Raw genomic sequence first — 22,452 nt, 5'->3', positions numbered from 1 at the left:
TATTTTTTTTAATACCATATTAATGTATATGTAGTTTATGTATATTTATTCCTAAGTTAAATAATAAAGGATTTACAGTAAGCCTTATTTGTTGTCGTAACATAGTCAGTGATACATGTTCAGCATGTTGGTGTTAATTTGTTTCTTTCTTTCTTTTTTTCTTTTTCCTCATAAAGCAAAAATTAATTGGCTGTGCCACATTTATGTGTCTGCTAACAGTATGGAATAACATAGCCTAATCTGTCCAATGCATCATTAAATCTCTAATCACACATTACGCTGTAAACCACCAGCATGGTTTAAGAAACTGGGTTTAGATGTGTTGTTATTTAAACGTGTTATCTTTAACAAACACATCCCAAATGTATATGCAGCTATAACTGCTCCACTATTGTGAGGATTGTTAATCGACTCTTGGCGTTTTTTGATTGTTCTTATTTAGTTATTTATTTAAATAAATAAAATTGTAATGAAGGAAGAAAATATGACTGCAAGACTGGTCGTAGTTAGGACCCTCATAGAAACTACATCCGTCTCAGACTTTGTGTAGTTCAGATGCTGAGCTCAGAAGATCATGACAATGTTTTCAAAACTTTAAGCTGATTTATTTTTATCTTTTAAAAGGGGTCTATTTAATTTTTTATTTTCTTAAAGAACTACAAAAAGCTTTTATACAAAATAAAAATTAAGTATTAGCAGTATTTTTGCAGAAGTGTTGTTTTAGGTAATTAAGCTATTAATGTCTTAGTGCTCAACAGTCTTATGTGGCAATCCACCTTTTTGTAAGAATGTGCCTTAGTTTTGTTTCAGTTAGCAGGATGCACATGCACTAAACAAAATCTGAAGTCAAATAGTGTAGCTCTGTTGCACTGCCAGTTTCTAAATTAAGTTCTCATGATCTCAATACAGGTTGTGTGAATAGAGTTTTTGCTACATAGACATTTTTGCTACGATTTAAAAAGAAAATATTAGTTATGTAATAAAACATGTGACATCCACCCCAACCTGTTCTATCTTATTAAAGTGTAACATGTAGGGCTTAACTTTGAAAATATCTTTACAGAGTCTATAAATATCTCGTTTTTAAACATGCTGAGGGCTCTGTATATGATCAGCTGGTAAAAAGCAACATTTAGTGTTAACAGCAGTGACTATTTGTAATGATCTGACTATGCTGTCATGTAGGTGTGTAGCTGTTCGTATGATACTGCATTTTATTGATTTCTGTTATAACTTTTCTCTTCGTGTCCTTTGCTGTGTTTAAAGGTCCTGTTGGCGTCTCTTTACTTTCACATAGCAAATGGATGCTGAACAAATGTACTTAGACCTACCAATGTCTGCCATCTGTCTCTTATGACTTTTAGTCAGAGTAGTAATCAAAAAATACAGTACAAAAAATGGAAGTGTCAATGAACATGAATATTTTTGTAGTAGAATACCTGAGAAAGAGCAATTAGAAACCACTTTGTATTAACCAGACAACTAAGAGGGTTTCATGTTTTGTTTGTCAGGACATTTGCCACTTAATGTGGATATAGTATATATCCACATAATAGTAATATCTTGCAATGATGAGTAAAATATTTTTTTAAACTTGCTCATGTCCTTGTAATTTGTAGTACTTAGGTGTAGGTTGTAGTACAATGTTGTAGGTTTTATTGTCTCCCAAGAATCTAAATCTTGCATTTGTTGCTCTCTAAGAGTTTAAAGTAGCAGTAAAATAATCACTGTTTGATAGATACTTTAGTGCAATTTTAGTCAGTTTTCTAGTGTCAGTCAGTTTTTCATAGTGACCATTTAAAAGGTAAGTACAGTAAATGGTACAGAAGTTTAGAATCACAGTATTTCCAGTAACTTGTTTCCTCTCCCACCTTCTCCAATGATATCTTTGATGTAGGCCACATTCATGATTGTTGTTGAACTGTATTATGAAAGTCTGTTGTATAGATTGTGATTTAATTGTGGAAATGTGCATATCGACCTACTCATACAAGTTTTACTTTATATTAAAATAGAACATTATTTTTTTTTATGTTTTCTCATACTAGATTTGGTCTGTTTTGAATCTTAATTACTTTTTGTGTGTGTGTGTGTGTGTGTGTGTGTGTGTGTGTGTGTGTGTGTAAATGAAATGTCTTAGTAGGGGTGTTGTGTGTGTGTGTGTAAATGAAATGTCTTAGTAGGGGTGTTGTGTGCGTGTGGAAAAGCGAGCGTGACCATGGGGTCGGACACACCAAAATGACCTTTTAAGCGGGTATCACCAAATCCTCGCCTGTCTGCTACCATTAATGTACATGTACATAGATTTTTGACTTTGGGTAAATATGGTGACTGTGTGCGTTTTGTGCTTAGCTTCCAATGCAAACCAAAAATTACAACACTAGTTGTTATATGATATGTTTATGTAAAAAAAACAACAAAAAAAAAACAAGGAAAGAACTTCAGAACAACATTTTTGGATTTACAAAAATTACAAACCAGTTATATTGTATTTATATATAATATTTTTAATTATTTAAAGGAGAAATGCACTTGTACATGCTGTACTCAGATATGTCCAAGTGCTTTCATTTTTATACTGACGCGGGTCTGTATTGCAAAAACTGTTGTTATTGGTCGAGAGAGAGGCAAAATGGACTCTATTTACTTTGTTCTCCATCCTTGACATTCTGTAACTTGATAAATTACTACAAATGAAGGCTCCCTTACAGTATTGTTGCAGTCACCATGCCGTCCTTGGATTCACATATGAAGAACGTGCTTTATGAAATTTGCCAACTTGGTGTGTCAGATATTAACAGTTTTATTTGATACATATTTTTACAAAAGTAATTTGTCCTTGTTTGAATAGAGTCAAAGAAGCACTAAAGCTAACACTAAATTCTAGCTTTACTACAACTGCTATTCATCCAAGTGTGAGATTGCTTGTCTGCCATTGTGTGGAAATGTAATGATTTGTGAGTGTGAGTGTTCTGCAGTTGGCTCTCCGCTGAGCGTTTGTATTTTAGCAGTGTTATTCTGAAGGCTTCTCTTCACTTCTTCCAGAGAGAACAGGAAATGAGAGTGGGTGAGCTGGGCCCTCGTGGAGCCATTAATATGGGAGGTATGGGCATCATTGTGTAAGGACTGGTTAATACAAAAACCAGATCAAGTGATTTGTTTTCATGTTTCAGGTTTATTCTTCTTGCATTCCTAGTGGCTTATTTCCAACACTGCAATTAACATATATTGGAGTGTTTTTAATGCTTTTTCAGTTGGAAATGGAGTCAGTTGGGATGCAGTACACAGCAGTAAAAATAAACTATGTTCCTCACAATAACATGGACTTGATACTAACAAGAATTTACAGTGTGCTGAATGGGTACTGTCTCTTAGGGTGGTGGGGTTGATAGTTTGAGAACTACTGGGTCTCTGAGCCTTCATCCTCAGCTCTGTGTGGGTCTGACATAATAGATAATAAATGTTAAAAACATATTCATTTATGTGATATTTTAAGTTGTACAAGTCTTGGCCTTTAGCCTTGCAGTACATGCAGACTTAATTCTTTTTCTTTCATGTTGGGAATACAAATCATGTCTTCAACAATTTGTGATCTTCTGAGTGCAGGATGAGGGGCTGGGGACTGTGGATTCTCATTATATAGACTCGACACATTAATCTTAATGTTAGCTGTTTAGCATAAAGACTATAACCTAGGATTGCACATCACCTTATAAACCATTCTGCAGTAACTCATTTAAATGTCTCATAGCAACTCAATAACTCATAGCAAAATGTCTAGCTAACTTCATTTAAAGAGAGTACTGTATCTGGTTCGTAATGTGTGCTTTTCAGTGTAACTATCTACAGTGCTTTAAAAAAATGATTTGCAGGTGTCATACATTTGACATGATTTTTTTTTCTCTATTATTTTTAAAAAGTCAAAGTATTCCTCAGTTTTTTTTAAAGAAGCTTAATATTACAAAGCTTTTGGTACACTGTAGATTTAGGGCAAGCGTCTGGTGGTACTTTAACTCTGCCAATATAGAAGCATCTGAATACATGAATAATTCTGCAATCTGTGAACAGACTATAATGGAGCTTAACAGAAGCTTAATGGAGCTTGCAATTTTTCTGCAAAAATAAAAGCCATTTTGTCTGTGCTTGCTCCATAACGGCCTTCTTTAGTGCCTCGAAAAAGCAAGAGTAATTAGTGTTGTAATGTATTAGATAAAACGGGCGACCCAAGCAGGGGCTTCAGTTTATAGTTGGCCTTGTATTGGGTAATGTTGGTGAGTGATTTCTGTTACAGGATGAATTTCACTTCTGGAGCTCATCAGCTGCTAAATTCATGTTCTTTGTAAAAGTAATGTCAGGTCATCAGGCATTGTTGGCACCATCAAATTCATGTAGTTTAGCTAAGTTATAGCACCATCAATTCTTGCTAACGTTATTGCTGTGTGAGTGGAAATGCTAGTTGAGTAGCTTTACAAATTACTTTATCAGCTAATGTGATCCATGATATTAACTTTAATAATAAACAGTATTGATTTTAATTAACAATCAATTATGTAACTGTACATAGCAATGGTTAATATATTTTTTTTACTTTAATAACTAAAAATTTTCCAAGACACAAGTGACGATTCGTTAGCTAGCTAGTTGTAACTTGCCTGCCCTACCTTAATCTGTCTTTGGTAACTTTGTGGATTGCTGTAAGAGATCCATGACATCCAGTGCAGTGTTATAATGTATGACTAGGGATGGGTATCGTTTAGGTTTTATCCGATACCGGTGCCAAACTGGTACTTTTGAAACGGTGCCGGTGCTCAAACGGTGCTCAAACCGGTGCTTAAAGAATGGAGAACACAAAATTGGTCCAAAAACCTCTCATGTTCAGCTGGTTTTTTGTAAAAAGATAACAATGTTAGCCTTTTCTGCAGCTATGGGGCATATATGGTATCACTCTTGGCTGGAAGCTTAAACAATGGAAAAAAACACAAACTTTATCCAAAAACCTCTCATGTTTAACTGTTTTCCACTTTTTCTTTGGTCATTTTAGCCTTTTTGGCCAGGGTGAAGGGAGTATCTGCCATCAAACAAGAAGACAGCCGCATGTAGCTATGATGATGTTTGCTAGTTCACCTTACATGCATTAATGTAATAACGTGGTTAGCCTACTCAACGTAAATTACACACGAACAACATTAAGCTACTCACGCAGAGAAGAACGGCTGCTGCTGCCATCATCCTTATCATTTCTGCTACACTGACAGGGCTAGGGGCCAGGACTCTCCTCTTCGTGTTTTTGGGGGATGTTGCATAACAGGCAACCCACCCGCAGTAGATGCGCTCGGTGTGAGGTCTCGCAGCAAGCTATCAAATACGGCGCATTTCTGGGCTTTTAAAAAGAAACGCTATGCGTCGCCAGGTGTTTAATCGGATTCTTGGTGTTACCTCCTTTGACAGTATCACAGTAGCAGCTTAAAGCACTTGTTGCAGGCTGCCGAGTTTGCATATTTTGCTGTGAAGTACAGCCAGGCTTTTGACCGCTTCGCCTTGGGCATTTTTAATCTGTAGCTCTGCTCTAAAAAAACATACGTACCTGGACCCGCCTACTATCCTCGGAAACGTAAAATGATTGGCTAGAAGTGTATCACAGCTCAGGGAAAAAAAGCACCGAAATAAAGCACCGAAATGTGCGCTGCTTTTCGGTCTGGTTACTACCGTTTATGTCAGAACCGGTGCCATCATGGCACCGGACACCGGTACCCATCCCTATGTATGACAGTCTTTTATGTTCCATCAAGGTTTAGCTAATGCTAAAACAATGTGCAAGCTGTCACAGAAAACATTTTAATGCAACAAGATGGAAAAATTGGGGAACTGTTAAGGTAGATGTGTAGCATCTCCAAAATCTCACAATTAAAGTTACTACTATGTAAGTAAGAGGAAATTGAATAGTATCCTTAATCGTGTTTTCATTAGTGTAGAAACCCATGTAATTTCGTATATTTTTGTTAGCTTAGAAGAAACGCTTCTTTTGTACATGGAAACAACAGATCCACTTTCACTAGGCCTGTCATAGTGTCATTTTTCTGCAGTGTCCAATAATACCCAAACACTGAGCTCTATGTTTCTAATATATATGTACAGAGTGAAGTACAAATACTGTAGTTGGTTCCAGTCTGCTACCTGATCTCTACCAAGTCCTGCACACTGCTTCTTTAACACATGTCATTTGTTTTAATATATAAATGGTGTTAGATACACTTTGAACAACTTTCTTTAATTTGTTTTCTTTGATATCACTTTCGCCTGTCCCAGTGACAACTCCATAAAGTTCTTTTCTGAGTATGCTACTTTAACCAGTAAATGAAATAATATATGAATACACTGAATGTATGGCATTGTTTGTAAATAAGAGTCTGGCAGAATTATGATGTTGCTCTGAAACTATTGATGGGGGATATGTAGATGTTTGTGTTAGTTAAACTGCCTTCGCTGATCTAGTCATGTTGATTATACCTGAATGCAAAGTAAAATATGTAGTATGCGTTTTATTTGTTTATTTATTTGTATTCTGATAATAGTCAGTTTTCAAATGGTGATTAATCCTCATTCAAAATGCTTGAAAACTTGTGTACAATGCTCTTTCTATCTCCTATAATTTAGAAGTATGATTGATTTTCTTAAAGAATGATTTTCTTTATTTTTTGCTCACATCTTTTATCATGTAAAAGAAATATTGGCCTAATTCAGTAAATAGGATTATGTTGATCATTGATTCTGAATTGAGAGTAATTTTCAAGTCAAGTTGATTATTAGCTCCAGAAATGTACAGTCTTTTGAGGTGGGGGTTAAATAATGAATCACATGTTTGTAGAAGTCTTTTTTTTTGGGGGGGGGGGGGGGGGGTAGTTGACTATTACTATCTAGCTTCTCCAGCTCTGTATTTATTGTGATTATGGTGATGTGCAATCCAAGGGTTATTAGAAATCTATGGACTTTAGGAGTTGGTGTTATTTTTATTTATTTATTTTCTGTCTTTTACTTACCATGAGGCAGCCTTTATAATTCTGTCGGAACATAGTCCTTGTCCACTATTTTAACTTAACGTTGGTTTTTGGTTGTAAAATATATTTATTTATTTATTTTATCTCAAGTATTATGGTCTTGTCGGTCATTTAGTTGGTTCATTGTTGAATTGCCATGAAATTCTGCAAAAACATTTGGGTGATGTATCCTCATTATTCTGGTGACTTTGGCTTTATCTTGTTTATGTCACTCTGAGGTTGACATCCTGGTTTTAACTGTGATGCTGATGAAGATTTGGATGGATTCCTATGAAATTTCTCAAAATAGTAATTCCCTTTTTGTTGCTCGAGTACATCTCGTAGACTCCAGGATCTTTTACCTTTTGACCAAAAACCAATGTTAACTTTTAAAATATTAACAATAGCTCTGTCTTTAAGCTACCGTTGATTTACATTAATTACACTAAACTACCAAAAGACCAACCAATGCTCCGTTGTTTTGCGTGTAGATGGCTATAACCAGGCCTCTGCGGGGCCCAGTGGTAACCAAGGTCAAATGATGGGCATGAGTGGAAGGGGAGGACCCACTGGCCCGGAGGGAACAGCAAAAATGGGGACACCATTGATGTCAGAGAATGGAGCCATGGTAATGTATATAGAGAAATAAAGAAATGTTTTTCCAGAAGAAAAGTTTCATTTGGCTTCCAAGAAATTTCTAAAAATGATTTTAAAAAGTAATTGAACATCAGCCAAGCCTTAAAAACATTATACTGGGAAAAATTAAGATTTTACGAGCTTTGTTAAAACTGGAAACCTAACTAACAGTTTCATTCCTCTCTCTCCCTTTGTCTACGTGGTTTATTTCTCTCCCGTTTACTGTTGGATGATGACACTTGGATCAAACTAAACACTGACTGAACCCATTCTTGAAAATCCTGCTCCTTGCATCATTGCTCTTCTGGCCTCTGTTCATGTCTTTGTGGGGGGAAAATTCTCTCATACTTGCAACACAACTTTTATATCAATCCTTCAATGTTCCCACCATTTCTACAACACCAACGTCATGATAACACAGCGAAATGATAGATACCCACAAGGCGGACCCATGGTGGGGCGACCCGATGCTGGCTCTCCAAAGCAGCAGCAGCCGCAGCAGCCAGCACCACTGGGCCCCCAGGCTGGACCAGCTCCAGGATTTGGGAGGGGCAGTCCTGTGGGGGGAGTCTTTGATGGACCAAATAACAAGCGTCGTAGATACTAACCTCTCTTGGTATTCATGGATCTGTGTTAATGAGCCCTAATTATTGTTTTTACAGTTTACAAGCCCGCTACCTTTCCTGGGCATTTATTTTGTAATTGATAAAATTACAGAACATGCTTTTTATTTAAACTTGTCCTCAGTGTTTACTTTTTTGTAGAATATGATTCTTCCCTCTGTGGTCCGAATGAAGCGGGGGGTTTTCATTGTGGATCCATAGTTCCATAGCATTTTAAGGGATGCTTTTAAGGGTAGGCAGGTTTGCAGTCGTAATGACTTCTATTGTGTGAGATAAACTTTTAAGTTGGTTTAAGGGAATTTTAAAATAAGGTTACAAAAACACAAAGTCAAAGTTCTCAAAAAAATAGTGGTGTTATTCCTGCAATTTGACAGTCAGTACCAACAAATGTTACATCTCCAAAAAGTTGATTCTGTTCATCTGGACGTAGCGTTTTGTGGGAGAAACACTACGAGAAACAGCACATCTGCATCCACTGAAGGAACAGTGGTCTGTTCCTGACCTCCCAACCCATTGTTCCTTCAGTGGGCTGGTTTCAGTCATTATGCAGATGTACTGTTTATAAGATTGGGGAAACCTGCAGTCAGCTGAGACTGAGTCACTTGGATGAGTGATGAAACGTTTCTCCCACAAAACGCTACGTCCAGATAAACAGAATCAACGTTTTGGAGATTTACTTCCCTGGATGATTGAGAATGCATCAAGACGTTTTAAAACAAATGTTACAGTTTTAAATAACAAATATTAAGTGAACACAAGAATGTATGATAACATGTTGCCGTCCTCAGTGTGTGCTGACCTGTATGCAGGCACAATGAGTAAACGATGATAACTATGGGTAGGAACTGTACAGTATGTACTATAGTATGCTATACACCTACAAAAACAGTTGAATGATGCAGTGATTCAGCAGTGATTATTATTTTTGGTTTGTTTTTATTCATTACAAGACAGTTATGATGCATCACATTTCTGTTTCTTCACTACACATTTACCTTACAGCACCAAATCAAGACATTGGTATGGGAAGCGATATATTATTATATTGATATATTGTTGGGTCCCCCACCGCACCCTTCCAGTTATGTCAGACACCCGGTAAAAATGTTTGTCTCGAGATGTTAGGAACTGCTTTCAGCTCCTGTTACGTGTTCTGCTATGTTCATTGTAACAAGCTGACGAGCTTTACCAGCATGGGATTTTGAATATCTCTCCAAGACTGGGTTATCAAGATTAACAAGTGGTAACCTTTTGAAATATTTATAATTTGGCATAGCAAACTGAAACTTAGACTTGTTACTTTAGATTTGAGTCAAATATTGAAGTACAGTATTTAGACAAAAGTACTGGGTAGATTACATCTACAGGAGCTGCTCAGCCATGGGACTACATGCCATGAAACTCCTGGCTTACAGTTTTTGTGCTGATGTTAATGGTAGAGGAGGTCTGGAACTTGGTTGTCAGCAAATATTCCACACTTTGTATCCATGCAGCCAGTGACCCCGCTCCAAAAAGAAACTGTTGCTAAGTTGCAGTTTTTGCTAAATCAGTGGTCCCCAAACCCCGGGCCACAGACCGGGTGTGAAATTTATGGTCTTCAGGGTTTTTATTGGTTTTTAGTGCTATTTTCTTTTTTATCGTTAACTCTGTTTCCCTGGATCTTTTCCCGTGTGTTATGAACAAATCTTTTTTTGGTACCGGTACTGGTTTTATTTTGTTGTATTTTTCCATGACACCTTAAAGGCCGGTCCGTGAAAATATTGTCGGACATAAACCGGTCCGTGGCCCAATAAAGGTTGGGGACCTGCTAAACGCTTCCTCTTTGCAATAATACCACGTATCATTGTGGTGATATATCAGAGGCAAGATCTTTCACAGGCTGCCTTGTTGCCAGCGTTTAACCCTGTACTTCTGTCCATGCAGTGTATCTCCATGTGACTGTCGGTTGTACTTGCTTTTTCTGACATTTTCCAACCTACAAACCATTAAAGAACACGTGCTAGCATGTTCTCTGAATTTTCACATTGACCTATAGTCAGTATTGGTTTTTGTGGCTACCTGTCAGTGCTATAATGATAAATATCCAGCAAAGGTAAATTGCTAGGAAGGTAAATTTTTATGTCCTTATAATACTTTTTTTTTCCTTTGTGTTTTGATCGTGGTGTTTCCTTTGTACATTCTTACAATTTTTGAGGAGCTGTTCAGACTAATGGAGAGTGAATGTTTCAGCAGCTTAAATCATCCTGTATTTGATGGTGAAGAGAAATAAAACATTTGTAGTAACTTGTTTCCTTTTAATCAAAAAGTTTCTTTTTTTTAAGCACTCCTTTCACTTACTGTGTAGTTAAGACTCTATCATGAGTAATGTGTACTGCTTTTAATAAAATTACAGTGGATCTACTTATCCATGAGCACAAATTATGTTGAACAGTGCTGTTGCTTCTTTTCCAGATAGTTTTTGCATAGTGAAGGTCATCTTCCTGTTGAAGGGAAGTGTGCCTCATCAAGCAGTATCCACACGGTGTGGCAATAAAACACCCAAATCTCTCTTTCCATTAGCAGAGCCCCCTCCAAACCTCTTCCACTATACCTGAAAGGGTGTCAAGCCTCTTGTCCAGCATCTTTTTGTTTCGTCATTAATTGTCATCCAATTCCCCCCCCCCGTTTTTGCCCAGTGTCTTTGTTTCTTTACTTTTCTTGTTCTTTTAACATTTTGGCTCAGAAGTTGTTGTTTTTTTTTTTCTTTCCAATATATGTTACCACCCATCATTGTGGAGTTGCCTGTTCACTCTTTATTTCGAAAGTATTGTATTGTGGGAACCGTTTAATGAAGCCACCACTTGAAGACATGTTAAGTGCAGATCGAGCTATAGACTTCAATTCATCCTGCTGTGTCTTTGTATTCTTGTAAAGCCCAATTTAATGCAGGTCAAGTTTATAATGCAGCACTTTGCTCTATAAATACAATAGTGAAAAAATGATTTTTCTAAAGTAAAGTGTGTACTGGCTCCAATATCGGTTTCCTCATAATGCTAATTTGGCAGTATATCATTTGCAGTCATTTCCTTTATAACAGCTTTTTTTTTTTTTTTTTTTTTTTTTCTTTTTCTATGTTTTTAATTTGTTTCAAGTTCCAAAATGATCTCAGCTCCATCAACATTGTTTGAAATACACAAAGAAGCAGAAGAGAGCGTAGTAACGCTCTGCTATTTAGCTGACTGCAGTTCATTTTCACTTGGACAAAAAAAAAGAGAGAGATTCAGGAATCTGGAGTACTTTGTGAACTGGTATAGCTCAGAAAAACGTAGATTCATAAATTGGCTTTTATTGTAGATTATGGACAAAAATTGAAATTTTCTTTAAAGAAAGATTGCAGTTGGTGATTCGTGTCATTGGACCAAAGGAATTAAGCCTACTAGAAAAGGACTTTTGTAAATATTAAAGACTGGGTAATCATTTATTGTTGAAATATTTCTAATTCTACATTTGCAAGAGAAAAGAGTTTTCTTTCAAAAACAAGGATATTCTAAGTGACTCAGTGTTTGAGCTGTGTTTTATACATTTATACAAATCACAACAACAGCCGCCTCAAGGCGCTTTATATTGTAAGGTAGACCCTACAATAATACATACAGAGAAAAACCCAACAATCATATGACCCCCTATGAGCAGCACTCTGGCGACAGTGGGAAGGAAAAACTCTCTTTTAACAGGAAGAAACCTCCAGCAGAAATAAGCTCAGGGAGGGGCGGGGCCATCTGCCGCGGCTGGTTGGGGCGAGAGAAGGAAGACCGGATAAAAGATGCTGTGGAAGAGAAACAGAGATTAATTCAAACATGGAATTAAATACATGACTGAATGTCAAAGTTCAGCTTTAGTGAAAATTGTTTCAAGTTACTATAAACAATATCAATTAAATTGTAATAATTTAAATTAAAATTTGAAAATTAGTTAAACAGATTCTTTAACTTTTTTAAATTAGAGATTAAATATTAATATGCAGTGAACAATGACGTTCAAATTTTTGTAAATGATGCACAAACAATAATTGGTATGCTGCATTAACATTTTAAGCCCCACTGTGTGTGTGTGTGTGTGTGTGTGTGTACTGTTGTCACCTGTTTGCTGTTTTGGTGTGGGTGAGACCCTTCTCTTTAGATTGCTTTTTTGCGTCTTTGTGTGCCCTGTCAATTTTAAAGGGGTATGTGTTGCAATTCTGTACATAATCACGTGCTTCACTTTGTTTAAAAAAACAAAAGATGTTCCTGGTTCTGTGTCAGTGGATCTGGGAAATGTGACCGGTGCTAAAGAATAGATTACAGCAGGTAAATAACTTTTTCCTCTCTTCATGTTTGTATTCTAAATCATACATAAATGACTTGTGTGCTTTTCATAGTTTACTCTCTGTATGTATAAGTTTGCCTTTCCTTGCTCACTGGTGCAGGCTATGTGAATATATTTAACAGTGTGCATATTATTATGAAGTCACTTTGGGGTGTAAAACTGTGGACTTGATCCATTTATGTGTGTGCCGTTACCATTCTCGGTTTGCAATCATAATTGAAAGCATGATTGTCAAGTCTTTTTTTCTTTTCTTTTTTATGGGAAGCAACAGAATCAATTTGATGTTGGAGATTTGACAACCTTTTAATGTAATAAAGCTAAACCTGAGATTAGTTAATCGTAAACCTTTAGCATTACCATATGCTATGACTTCATGTCCACAATGCATTTCTACTGTGCTGACAGATATCCACTGAAGTTAGGATGGTGTTACATGAGCGTTTACACTCATGTAACACCACTTGTGAGCACAAGATGGTGCAAGTCATTAACACTTGATTCTTAAAGGGGAAAAGGAAAGACTCACAAATGGGGTAAGACTACAACATAATTAAGCACTTGGATTTTCTAATGGGCAATTTAAAAAGGACCTTTACGAAAAATACGTTTAACAAGATCACCACTGAACAGTCTTAATTTTTCTCCACTTTTAATCTGTCTTTTCATAAGAGGCTGTTGTAGATCAACGATGCATCTCAGCTCACCTCCTTTACCTAACCATCTTGGGTGTGATATAAGCCACGAATGAGGTTTCTGTCAGCAAGAAGGATTTAAGTCTCTCAGTGATTCTGTCTCACCACACTTCAGGAGCTTTGTCATTTGCATCACATGTTAACATGAGGTGGAACAAACTTATGTACGCACGGTCACGGAGCGAAAAGAAACAAAATAATGAACAAAAAACTAATTTTTTTTAAAGTAATAAATAAATAGTTGGGTTTTTTTGGTTTGGTTTGTTTTGTTTTTTTACAAACAGAATAAGTAATAAAGCAATAAAATAAATAATACGATAAGTAGAGTGCAACCACCAACAGATTATGATGTGATTGAAGCTTTATCACTTTCAGTGGCTTCCAAAAGTATTCGCCCCCTTGAACTTTTCCACATTTTGTCACATTACAGCCACAAACATGAATCAATGTTATTGGAATTCCACGTGAAAGACCAATACAAAGTGGTGTACACATGAGAAGTGGAACGAAAATCATACATGATTCCAAACATTTTTCACAAATAAATAACTGCAAAGTGGGGTGTGCGTAATTATTCAGCCCCCTGAGTCAATACTTTGTAGAACCACCTTTGCTGCAATGACAGCTGCCAGTCTTTCAGGGTATGTCTCTACCAGCTTTGCACATCTAGAGACTGAAATCTTTGCCCATTCTTCTTTGCAAAACAGCTCCAGCTCAGTCAGATTAGATGGACAGCGTTTGTGAACAGCAGTTTTCAGATCTTGCCACAGATTCTCGATTGGATTTAGATCTGGACTTTGACTGGGCCATTCTAACACATGGATATGTTTTGTTTTAAACCATTCCATTGTTGGCCTGGCTTTATGTTTAGGGTCGTTGTCCTGCTGGAAGGTGAACCTCGGCCCCAGTCTCAAGTCTTTTGCAGACTTGAGGTTTTCTTCCAAGATTGCCCTGTATTTGGCTCCATCCATCTTCCCATCAACTCTGACCAGCTTCCCTGTCCCTGCTGAAGAGAAGCAGAGCATGATGCTGTCACCACTATATTACGCACATCCCACTTTTCAGTTATTTATTTGTAAAAAATGTTTGGAATCATGTATGATTTTCGTTCCACTTCTCACATGTACACCAATTTGTGTTGGTCTTTCACGTGGAATTCCAATAAAACTGATTCATGTTTTTGGCTGTAATGTGACAAAATGTGGGAAAGTTCAAGGGGGCCGAATACTTTTGCAAACCACTGTATATAATGAATATAATGCTATTGGATACAGTTTGCAAAGTGTGGTGGAGGTATGGTCTTTGGCTCTGCTGCAGGGAGGGGTGGTGCCGGGGAGGCTGATGGGGCAGCTGCTGCTTCCAATCTGCTCTCAGTACCCACGCGGTAACAGGCACGCTCCTGGACAGCATGGACTCCCATATCGCCACAACATGTCAGCTTCCGGCTGATGTACAGGATCAGGTGGTCGACCCCCTGTCCTGTACATAACCACCGCTCGCTCCCCTGTAGCAGAGCCAAAGACCACACCTCCGCCACACAAGGCTGCTCTGTTAGTTGGTTTTGGACCCTATAATGGACCAGTTAAGGGCAGCCCAGTGGGCCCTGTGTTGTGGACACCTGCTCAAATGCAGGTCACATGACTGATCCATCAGCATGTGTGTTGTTGTTTTTTTTGTTTTTTTTCTTTGTTGTTTTTTTTTTGGTATAACTTGTATAGTTGATTGCCCTTACCTAAATTGTATGATTTGAGATGTGTAGGATTTGGTCCAACTGATGTCTCAGAGCATCAAGAGTGAGTCTTTGCTCAGTATATCTTATCATAGTAAGATGATGATTTCACAACTTATTTGACATTTTTGTTCTATTTGCTACCAGATAAGAGATCTTCCCATAGTCTAGTAATGGTTTATTTTGTATTTTTCTTTTAAAAGACAATGTTCAAGTTGAGAAGACAAATTTTCAGTGCCAGTTGACGTGACAACCAAATTTGCTACCGAGCACTGGCTTTTTGACCCGTTTGGTTCTCTGTATTTCAAACGGAGCTTGTGTGTGAATGAGAACCAATTGTCCTGTAGTAACTGGGCGGCAGCACCAACTCTTACTTCTTACTTGCTAAAGACAGTTTGCTTTTCTAAGTAAACCTTTAAGCTGAAATTGACCACACCTCGATTCTTAACAAAGATGAGTTGGACCTTCTTAACAACCAACCCATTCATCCTCTTCATAACTGCTAGTTTAGCATGTGTCCACGTATATTGATGCACACATTCCTGTTTGATTCCAGTGCAAGTTTTGTTGAAAACAAAAATCAGTCGACTTCTCAGTTGGTCCAAAACCATCAGTTTTGAGGTAGCTTTGGCTCATTTACTTTCTGGCTTCACATCTACATTACTCCAGACTGAGTGAAAATACATTGTTTCTGCCCACTATCGTTTGCATTACACTTCGCACTTATGTTTTACAACTTTAAAGTTTCAGAGTTGTCCTTAGTCATGCTTTCAGTCTTGGAAAACATTTGCTTTATTTCCTGTATTTGTCATGTCTTACAGATCCTGCACTGATTCCAGTGATCCAGCCAAGCAACAGGTAAACTGTCTGTGTATGCTTAGTTTAAAGATTTCTATTTGATAAATAAATAAAACTTTTGAGTTACATCCACAAAGATCTTGGATGTCGACTTCATGATTTATTGGTCAAAAATGACCAAAAACATTATAGCTTAGAAACTGTGATTATTGTCAACATATAGAACTGGAGGAAAAATATTTAAAATATCATGTCACATTCGACCTCTGACCTCTCTTTGAATGTCAATAGATTGATCTGAAGGACAAAGTGATACTAATGTTACATACAGCCTTTTAAAATGATAGTAGGTTTCCAGACTGGCAAAAACATGTTGGCCTGGGAGACTTTGAGTATCATTGATAATTACATTATGCCTTTAAGTATATTACAGTTACAGGTTATAACTGTTTTAATACATAAGAATTTGAAAACATGTAAAATGTTCCAGATTTTTGTTTTAAATAAACATGTTATCACAAATGTTTTTCCACTGATATTTATTACTAAATGAATTTTGCTTAAAACAAAAAATAAATATGCAAAAAATGATGGGAAGTATATATAAATGGGTTTCAACAGAGAAAATAGCAAAAGGCTGCACTTTGTTGTGCAGTCTTCTTAAAGTATGTTTAAAAAGAACAAGGGAAACACAGCAATTACAATTATATTCCCTTAAAAGTAAATGCTGCCTTAGCTGAGGTTTGTGCTTTGAGTACTTCTTGTTTCCGAACCCCTTATTTTTAGTCTTGTTAGTCTTAGTCATATGTCATTAATAATTTTTCCATTGAATTATGATTTAGGTGAAGCCAGCATTGTGTAGTTATAAAAGATTTTAGATATGAAAGGTGGTTCATATCAGTTGGTCGACTTGTTACAGTAAAACAAATGCATTTAAATTTCTACTCCCACTAAATGATTTACTGTAAATAAAAAGATTTGTAAAACCACAGTGCTGTTGATGACTCTGATTTCTCACTTTCTGGTTTTACTAGGGGTGGGGGGGGAATCGATACTGTGTAGTATCGTGATATTTTGTTTGCTAATAATGTATTGATACAGGGACAGCAGAAATCGATACTTTGTTACAAAAAAAGTTTTTGTGGACTGGAACTCTGACTTCAGAGCATGTTGATCCTTTTTCTGAGCAAGAATCCTGACATTCCTTCACTGTCCAAATGTGTTTAACTTGTTTTTTGGCAGCAATAAACATGACAGTTTACTTATTTTAATTTAAGACATGTTTTATTTTAATTAAGTTTAAAACTTTTTTATTTAATGTAAAATTATATTTTGTTTTAATTTACTTTCAAATTCTTCAGTTGCTGAATGGGCTGCATAGTTTTCATAAATTTCATAGTTCAGAATAGCTATAATTGTACCAGATGGTTGCATTCAGTTAAGTTGGACTAGACTGTAATACAAACCGTTCAGTTTGTCAACAATAAAACTGACTGAAATGAGAGAAAGACTGAGTGTGAGACTTTGATATTAGATAAAATGAATATTGATAAAGTTTACCTTTATGTACAGAATCTGAATATCGCAAAATATTTTTAAAAATTGCAATAATATCGTATCGTGCGTTAAGTATTGTGATAATATCGTATTATGGGATGTATGGTGATTCCCACCTCTAGGTTCTACACAGTCATCCTTTAGTACTCTTTATTTTTTCTGTGTCACAGTAGCAATATGGCCTCAGCTGTATAAAATCTGAGTTTTTAATAATAGTCTTTTTGTTTTATTCTTGATACAGCATGAAGGATTACCCTGGGGTTTAAAGCCACTTTTTGTCATTAAATGTCTAACTACAAGGGAGTATTTTATCTGAATGTCTGGGCCCTGGGTCTCCTCCATCCTGTGGCTCCATGTACCTACTATTAAATACTTAAACGCTCCCACACACAGGTGTTCACATTGTCTGGATTGGCTGCTGCCTCTAAACATGTTATGTATCATCAGTACTTTATGGTGTTCTTTAACATTTAATATTTATCATTTACTGCTACTTATGCATATATTGGTTGTTGCTGTGGTTTCCCTACTGTGTTGTTTTCTTTGCTTTTTTCAACTGGTAGTCAAACAGATTTTCAGTGTGTGTGTGTTTTCTCTTTCTCTTCCTCGTCTTCTGTTAACTTTCTCCCCAACTTCTCCTTTCTTCTTTCCCATCCCCCAGTCCTGTCTGTTATGATTGTAATAACTCAAAATAAAAATGAAAAAATTCTAATAAACTACGACTATCAAGTGGACCATTTGTAGCAAAAGACGTAATGGTCCACTTGTGAAAATAAATCTGTTGGGCTTTTTGTTTGGCCTTCAGACAACAATTCTCACTGCTACACTGCCAGACAAGACAGGCAAACAAATAAATAAAAGAATAAGAGGTACGTTGACCCACTGCCCAGCCGGAGTTCAATTCTAAGTACTATCTCTTCAACAGAGGACATTTTGGTTACAGAATTGTAATCGCTATTTTTCATATTTTGTCTATACTTTTAGTCAATTTCTTTTTAAGACAGGAAGGCTTAAAAACTAACGAATTATTTAGAAAAATTTCTTTTGAACAAGAATACATATATATAGTTAAATTAGGTGGCGGCAACATGTGTCTTTGTTGGGCAAGAAAAAGCTGATAAAGTAAATGATACTGAAAAGAAAACTCTTCTGGAACATATGTGCAACTAATTAATTACGATGGGCAGGAGTTTAGCAATCTGCAAAAAAAGAGGGAAAAAAAGCCCCTACAAATTCAATAGTACTGAGAATAATATTTGTCAGTGTAAAATTGTGAAGACGTTGAATATTTCATCATCTACAGTGTCACTGAAAAATTCAGAGAAATCTCGGTGCACAGCAGAAGGCCAAAAGCTAATGTGGAATGTCTATGATCTGCAGGTCCTCGAGCAGCGTTGCGTTTAAAACGAGTATGTTTTCATTGAATATACAGCATGGGCTCAGGAACACTTCTAGAAGAAGAGAGTTTGCTGTATCATCCATAAATGCAGATCAAGCAAAGAAGCCATATTTGAACATGATCCAGAAATTCTGCTGACCTTCTTTGGGCCAAAACTCATTTAAAACAGACTGCGGCAAAGTGAAAAACTGTCCTGTGCTCATAGGAATCAAAATTTGGAATTTTGTTATGGAATACATGGTTGCTGCATCTTCTGGACAGGAGAGATGCAACGTGGCTTGTCATAAACACCAAGTTCATTCATTCATCATTTTTACTGGAAGTCGCATATACCACATCTGGAAAGACGCCATCAGTGCTGAAACGTATATACAGGTTTTAGAGCAACAAATGCTTATGATGGTTTTGTTTTTTAGAGGTTTTGATTATGTTAGTAAGACGATGCCAAACCAGATCCTGCACCTATTGCTACAGAATGGATTTGTCGTAGTAGAAACCTGCAGCCAAACCTTCCCACACATTTGCAGTCTGGATGCTACACAGTGGTAACTAAAACTCTATCCCAACTTTACTGAGATGTGTTGCTGCCACCAAATTCAAAATACATTTTCACCCCTCAACTGTTAAAAGGCTGATGGGAGGTGTTGTCATCACCCCACTGGACAGCATGGACACCTCAATTTGTGAATGCGATAACTCAAGAATGATGCGATGTAGGAGCTTCATTGGTAGCTCAATTGATACCATAGGTGCATCTGCTAAAATCTCGGATGAGTTCGAATGTCAGTCACCTCGGCCTGGAGTTCAGAAGTTATGTTTTCTGAAAACCTCGTGAATGCTATTATTTGAGAACAAAACGGCGTAGGATTTTGAAATTGACACCATATATGTGTGTAAGTAAAATTTATTTATATAGTGCTTTTCACAGATAAAAATCACAAAGTGCTTTACAACACAGAAAATGGGCATATAAAAACAATATAACAGTAAATAAAACAATGTAAAACAATAAACCTATAAAAACAGCATAAGAAGAAATTAATCAAATGCTTTTCTAAATAAAAATGTCTTCAGCTGTTTCTTAAAAGAATCAATGGCGTCCGTGCAGCGAAGAGACAGTGGGAGAGAATTCCACAACCGTGGTGCCACAGTCTGAAAGGCCCGATCACCACAGGTTTTAAAACGAGAGCGCGGTACCACCAGCAGTCTCTGATCTAATGACCTTAAAGCCCGAGAAGATGTATGTGGTTTCAGCAGGTCAGATAAATATCGAGGAGCCTGACCACTAAAGGTTAGAACTAAAATTTTAAAATGAAACCTAAAATTTACAGGCAACCAGTGAGGGGAGGCCAAGACTGGCCTCCCCTCACTGTGCGATCTTCTCTTGGTGCCTGTTAAGAGACGTGCTGCAGCATTCTGCACAGTCTGAAGACGATTTAAGGCTGATTTGTTAAAGCAAGTAAAAAGGCCATTACAATAGTCTAAACGAGAAGAAATAAAAGCATGAATAATCATCTCAAGTTCAAGCTTTGATACCATTAGTCTGAGTTTAGAAATATTCCGTAAATGATAAAAACAGTTTCGGACCAGCTGCTTAGAATGCTGCTCGAGCGACATCGAGCTGTCAAATATGACAGCTCGATGTCATCATCCTAGATGTGTACTAGGATGATGAGTGGTTGGACTGGTGGTTTATGGTCTATTGTGGATTTAAAAATAGGTTTATAATATTTGCAAGTCATTGCATTCTGATTTTATTCACATTTTACACAGTGTCCCAACTTTTTCAAAATGATGTTTGTAGTGGATCAACATGAAAGTTCAAACGTGGTAAAAAAAAAAAAAAAAGTTCTTTAAATAAAACAAAAATGAAAGATGTCCAGACGAGGGATCATTGATTATTGGGTATCATATATGTAATGATTTTGAATATGGAGCTGGCAGGTAGGAGGAAAAGAGTTTGGTGTGTCAGAGGATCCCAGGGACAGGAAATATCTTTAGCTGTCACACAAGCACGAGTCCTGGCATGTAATAGTAGCTTGTTTGTTAGTTCAACATGTATTACACAATGCCTATTCAGAACGTATTAGTTATCACATTTGACAAATGGTTCCTAAAATGATACAGTTTATTACTGATCGTCATTTTTCAGTTTACCAAAAGGCTTTTTCCCCAGTCTTGCTCAGGTCTGGCAGACTTGCAGTAAAATGTGAGTACATCTTTGACACAGTCAGAGCTGGTTGATGCTTTGAGGGTGGAAAAAGTGTGTTTGTAGCAGAAAGGTTGGGAACCGCCAAGGAGGGGCATGTTGCTTTTCTTTGTCATGCCCAAGGCTGTTCATTATCAACATGAAGGAAGGTAATCATTGAAGTGATCCAGTTTTAACGGGGCTGATCGTGGCCAATTTGGGGAATGAATACTCCTAGTCTCTGTTCGTCTTCTTCTGTGGCCTAGTTCTTCTTTAGCCCAGTTTGTGGCCCACTTCTGGTTCTAGAAGTACAACCAATTTTTGGGCTAATAGTAATTTTTCCTTTTGACTACGTGCTGCGTTGAATTAACTTAACTCCCTGCTCTGTTTCCAACAAGCACTCTGAGATTAAATCAACTTTAGCCACAATAACCTTTATTATGGTCTTATACACTGCATTATGAATGCAAGATTACATATTTATGTGAAATTCAATTGAAGGCAAATCATAATCTTTAAGCCCTGAATATACTACATTACAACCTTGTGGCCTAGATTACAGTCGGTACTATTCGTGACTGTTTCACTGTTACACGCAGGAATCTAATAATGTCTTCAGCCGAATGTGAGTGTCACACTCGCACTGTTCTGATAACTCATGTCTGTTGGATTTAAATAACATCTGTTAATGTGGCAAAAGTTCATTTTGTTTGAAACTGGAGTTACTTTCAAATACTTTGTGATACACTGCTTTCCAAAGCCTTAACAATTACTGTGAAACATGCAGCACGAATGTTCTGAAGCGGCCCCCGTTGTTCTTGCATGCAAATTTCTTAACATACTTAAATGACCCTGAAGCAATAGTTCCTGACCTGCAGGAAACGGTCCAAAAACAATACGGAGAGGTCGCCAAAGGATTAAAAGGATAAAGAGGGAAAGAAAAACACCTGTTGAGCAGAATTAAGTGTATTGTTTCGTACTCTTATCCAAGTTTGCTTTTGTTTCTTGTGAAATTCTACTTGTCGTTGTATTTTCCACTCTGTACCAAGCCCAACACGTATCAACAATCTGATGAACACTTCTTTCAGTTTAAGTGGGATTTAAAATAAATGAAAATGAAGTGTTGTATGCTATATTTCCTACTATGAAAGACTCGATAACAGGAACATAAATAGACTAATCTGGGGTTTTAAAATAAATTTCTACCTGCTGGCCTGTCAACGCTCTCACAGGAAAATTCAATTTCATGTTTTTCTACTTAAATTGTAATATGACATTACTTAAATTCTCATTTTCCCCCAGTGTGGACAAAATTAAAAAAAATGTAACCATTGACAAATTGTAAAATGTGAAAACAAAGTAGTAGTACTTGGATAGAACGTTTAAACCCATTTGCAAAAAAAACAAAAAAAACCCTATTTTAAATTTAAAAAAAACAATAGCGTTATTGAC

At 36.8% G+C, this 22,452-nt stretch overlaps 1 protein-coding gene across 2 annotated transcripts in view; it reads left to right on the top strand.

The window, feature by feature from the left end:
• Positions 1–22,452, top strand: part of pspc1 (paraspeckle component 1) — a 47,043-nt gene that overhangs the window by 6,851 nt on the left and 17,740 nt on the right. Inside the window, exons 8-10 of one of the 2 annotated variants that reach the window (XM_082523293.1) lie at positions 3,046–3,103; positions 7,526–7,662; positions 8,092–10,598. The exons of the other annotated variant lie outside the window; for it this stretch is intronic. Of the exons in view, the coding sequence (XP_082379419.1) occupies positions 3,046–3,103; positions 7,526–7,662; positions 8,092–8,277 (381 nt within the window). The 3' untranslated portion in view covers positions 8,278–10,598. Of the gene's footprint in view, positions 1–3,045; positions 3,104–7,525; positions 7,663–8,091; positions 10,599–22,452 lie in introns of those variants that run through there. 2 annotated transcript variants of the gene reach the window in all.

Source organism: Aulonocara stuartgranti, assembly GCF_965226115.1.
Source record: "Aulonocara stuartgranti genome assembly, chromosome: 23".
Taxonomy (NCBI): Eukaryota; Metazoa; Chordata; class Actinopteri; order Cichliformes; family Cichlidae; genus Aulonocara; species Aulonocara stuartgranti.
The sequence above is the reverse complement of the archived record's forward strand: the minus strand, read 5'-3'. Positions and strand labels throughout refer to the sequence as shown.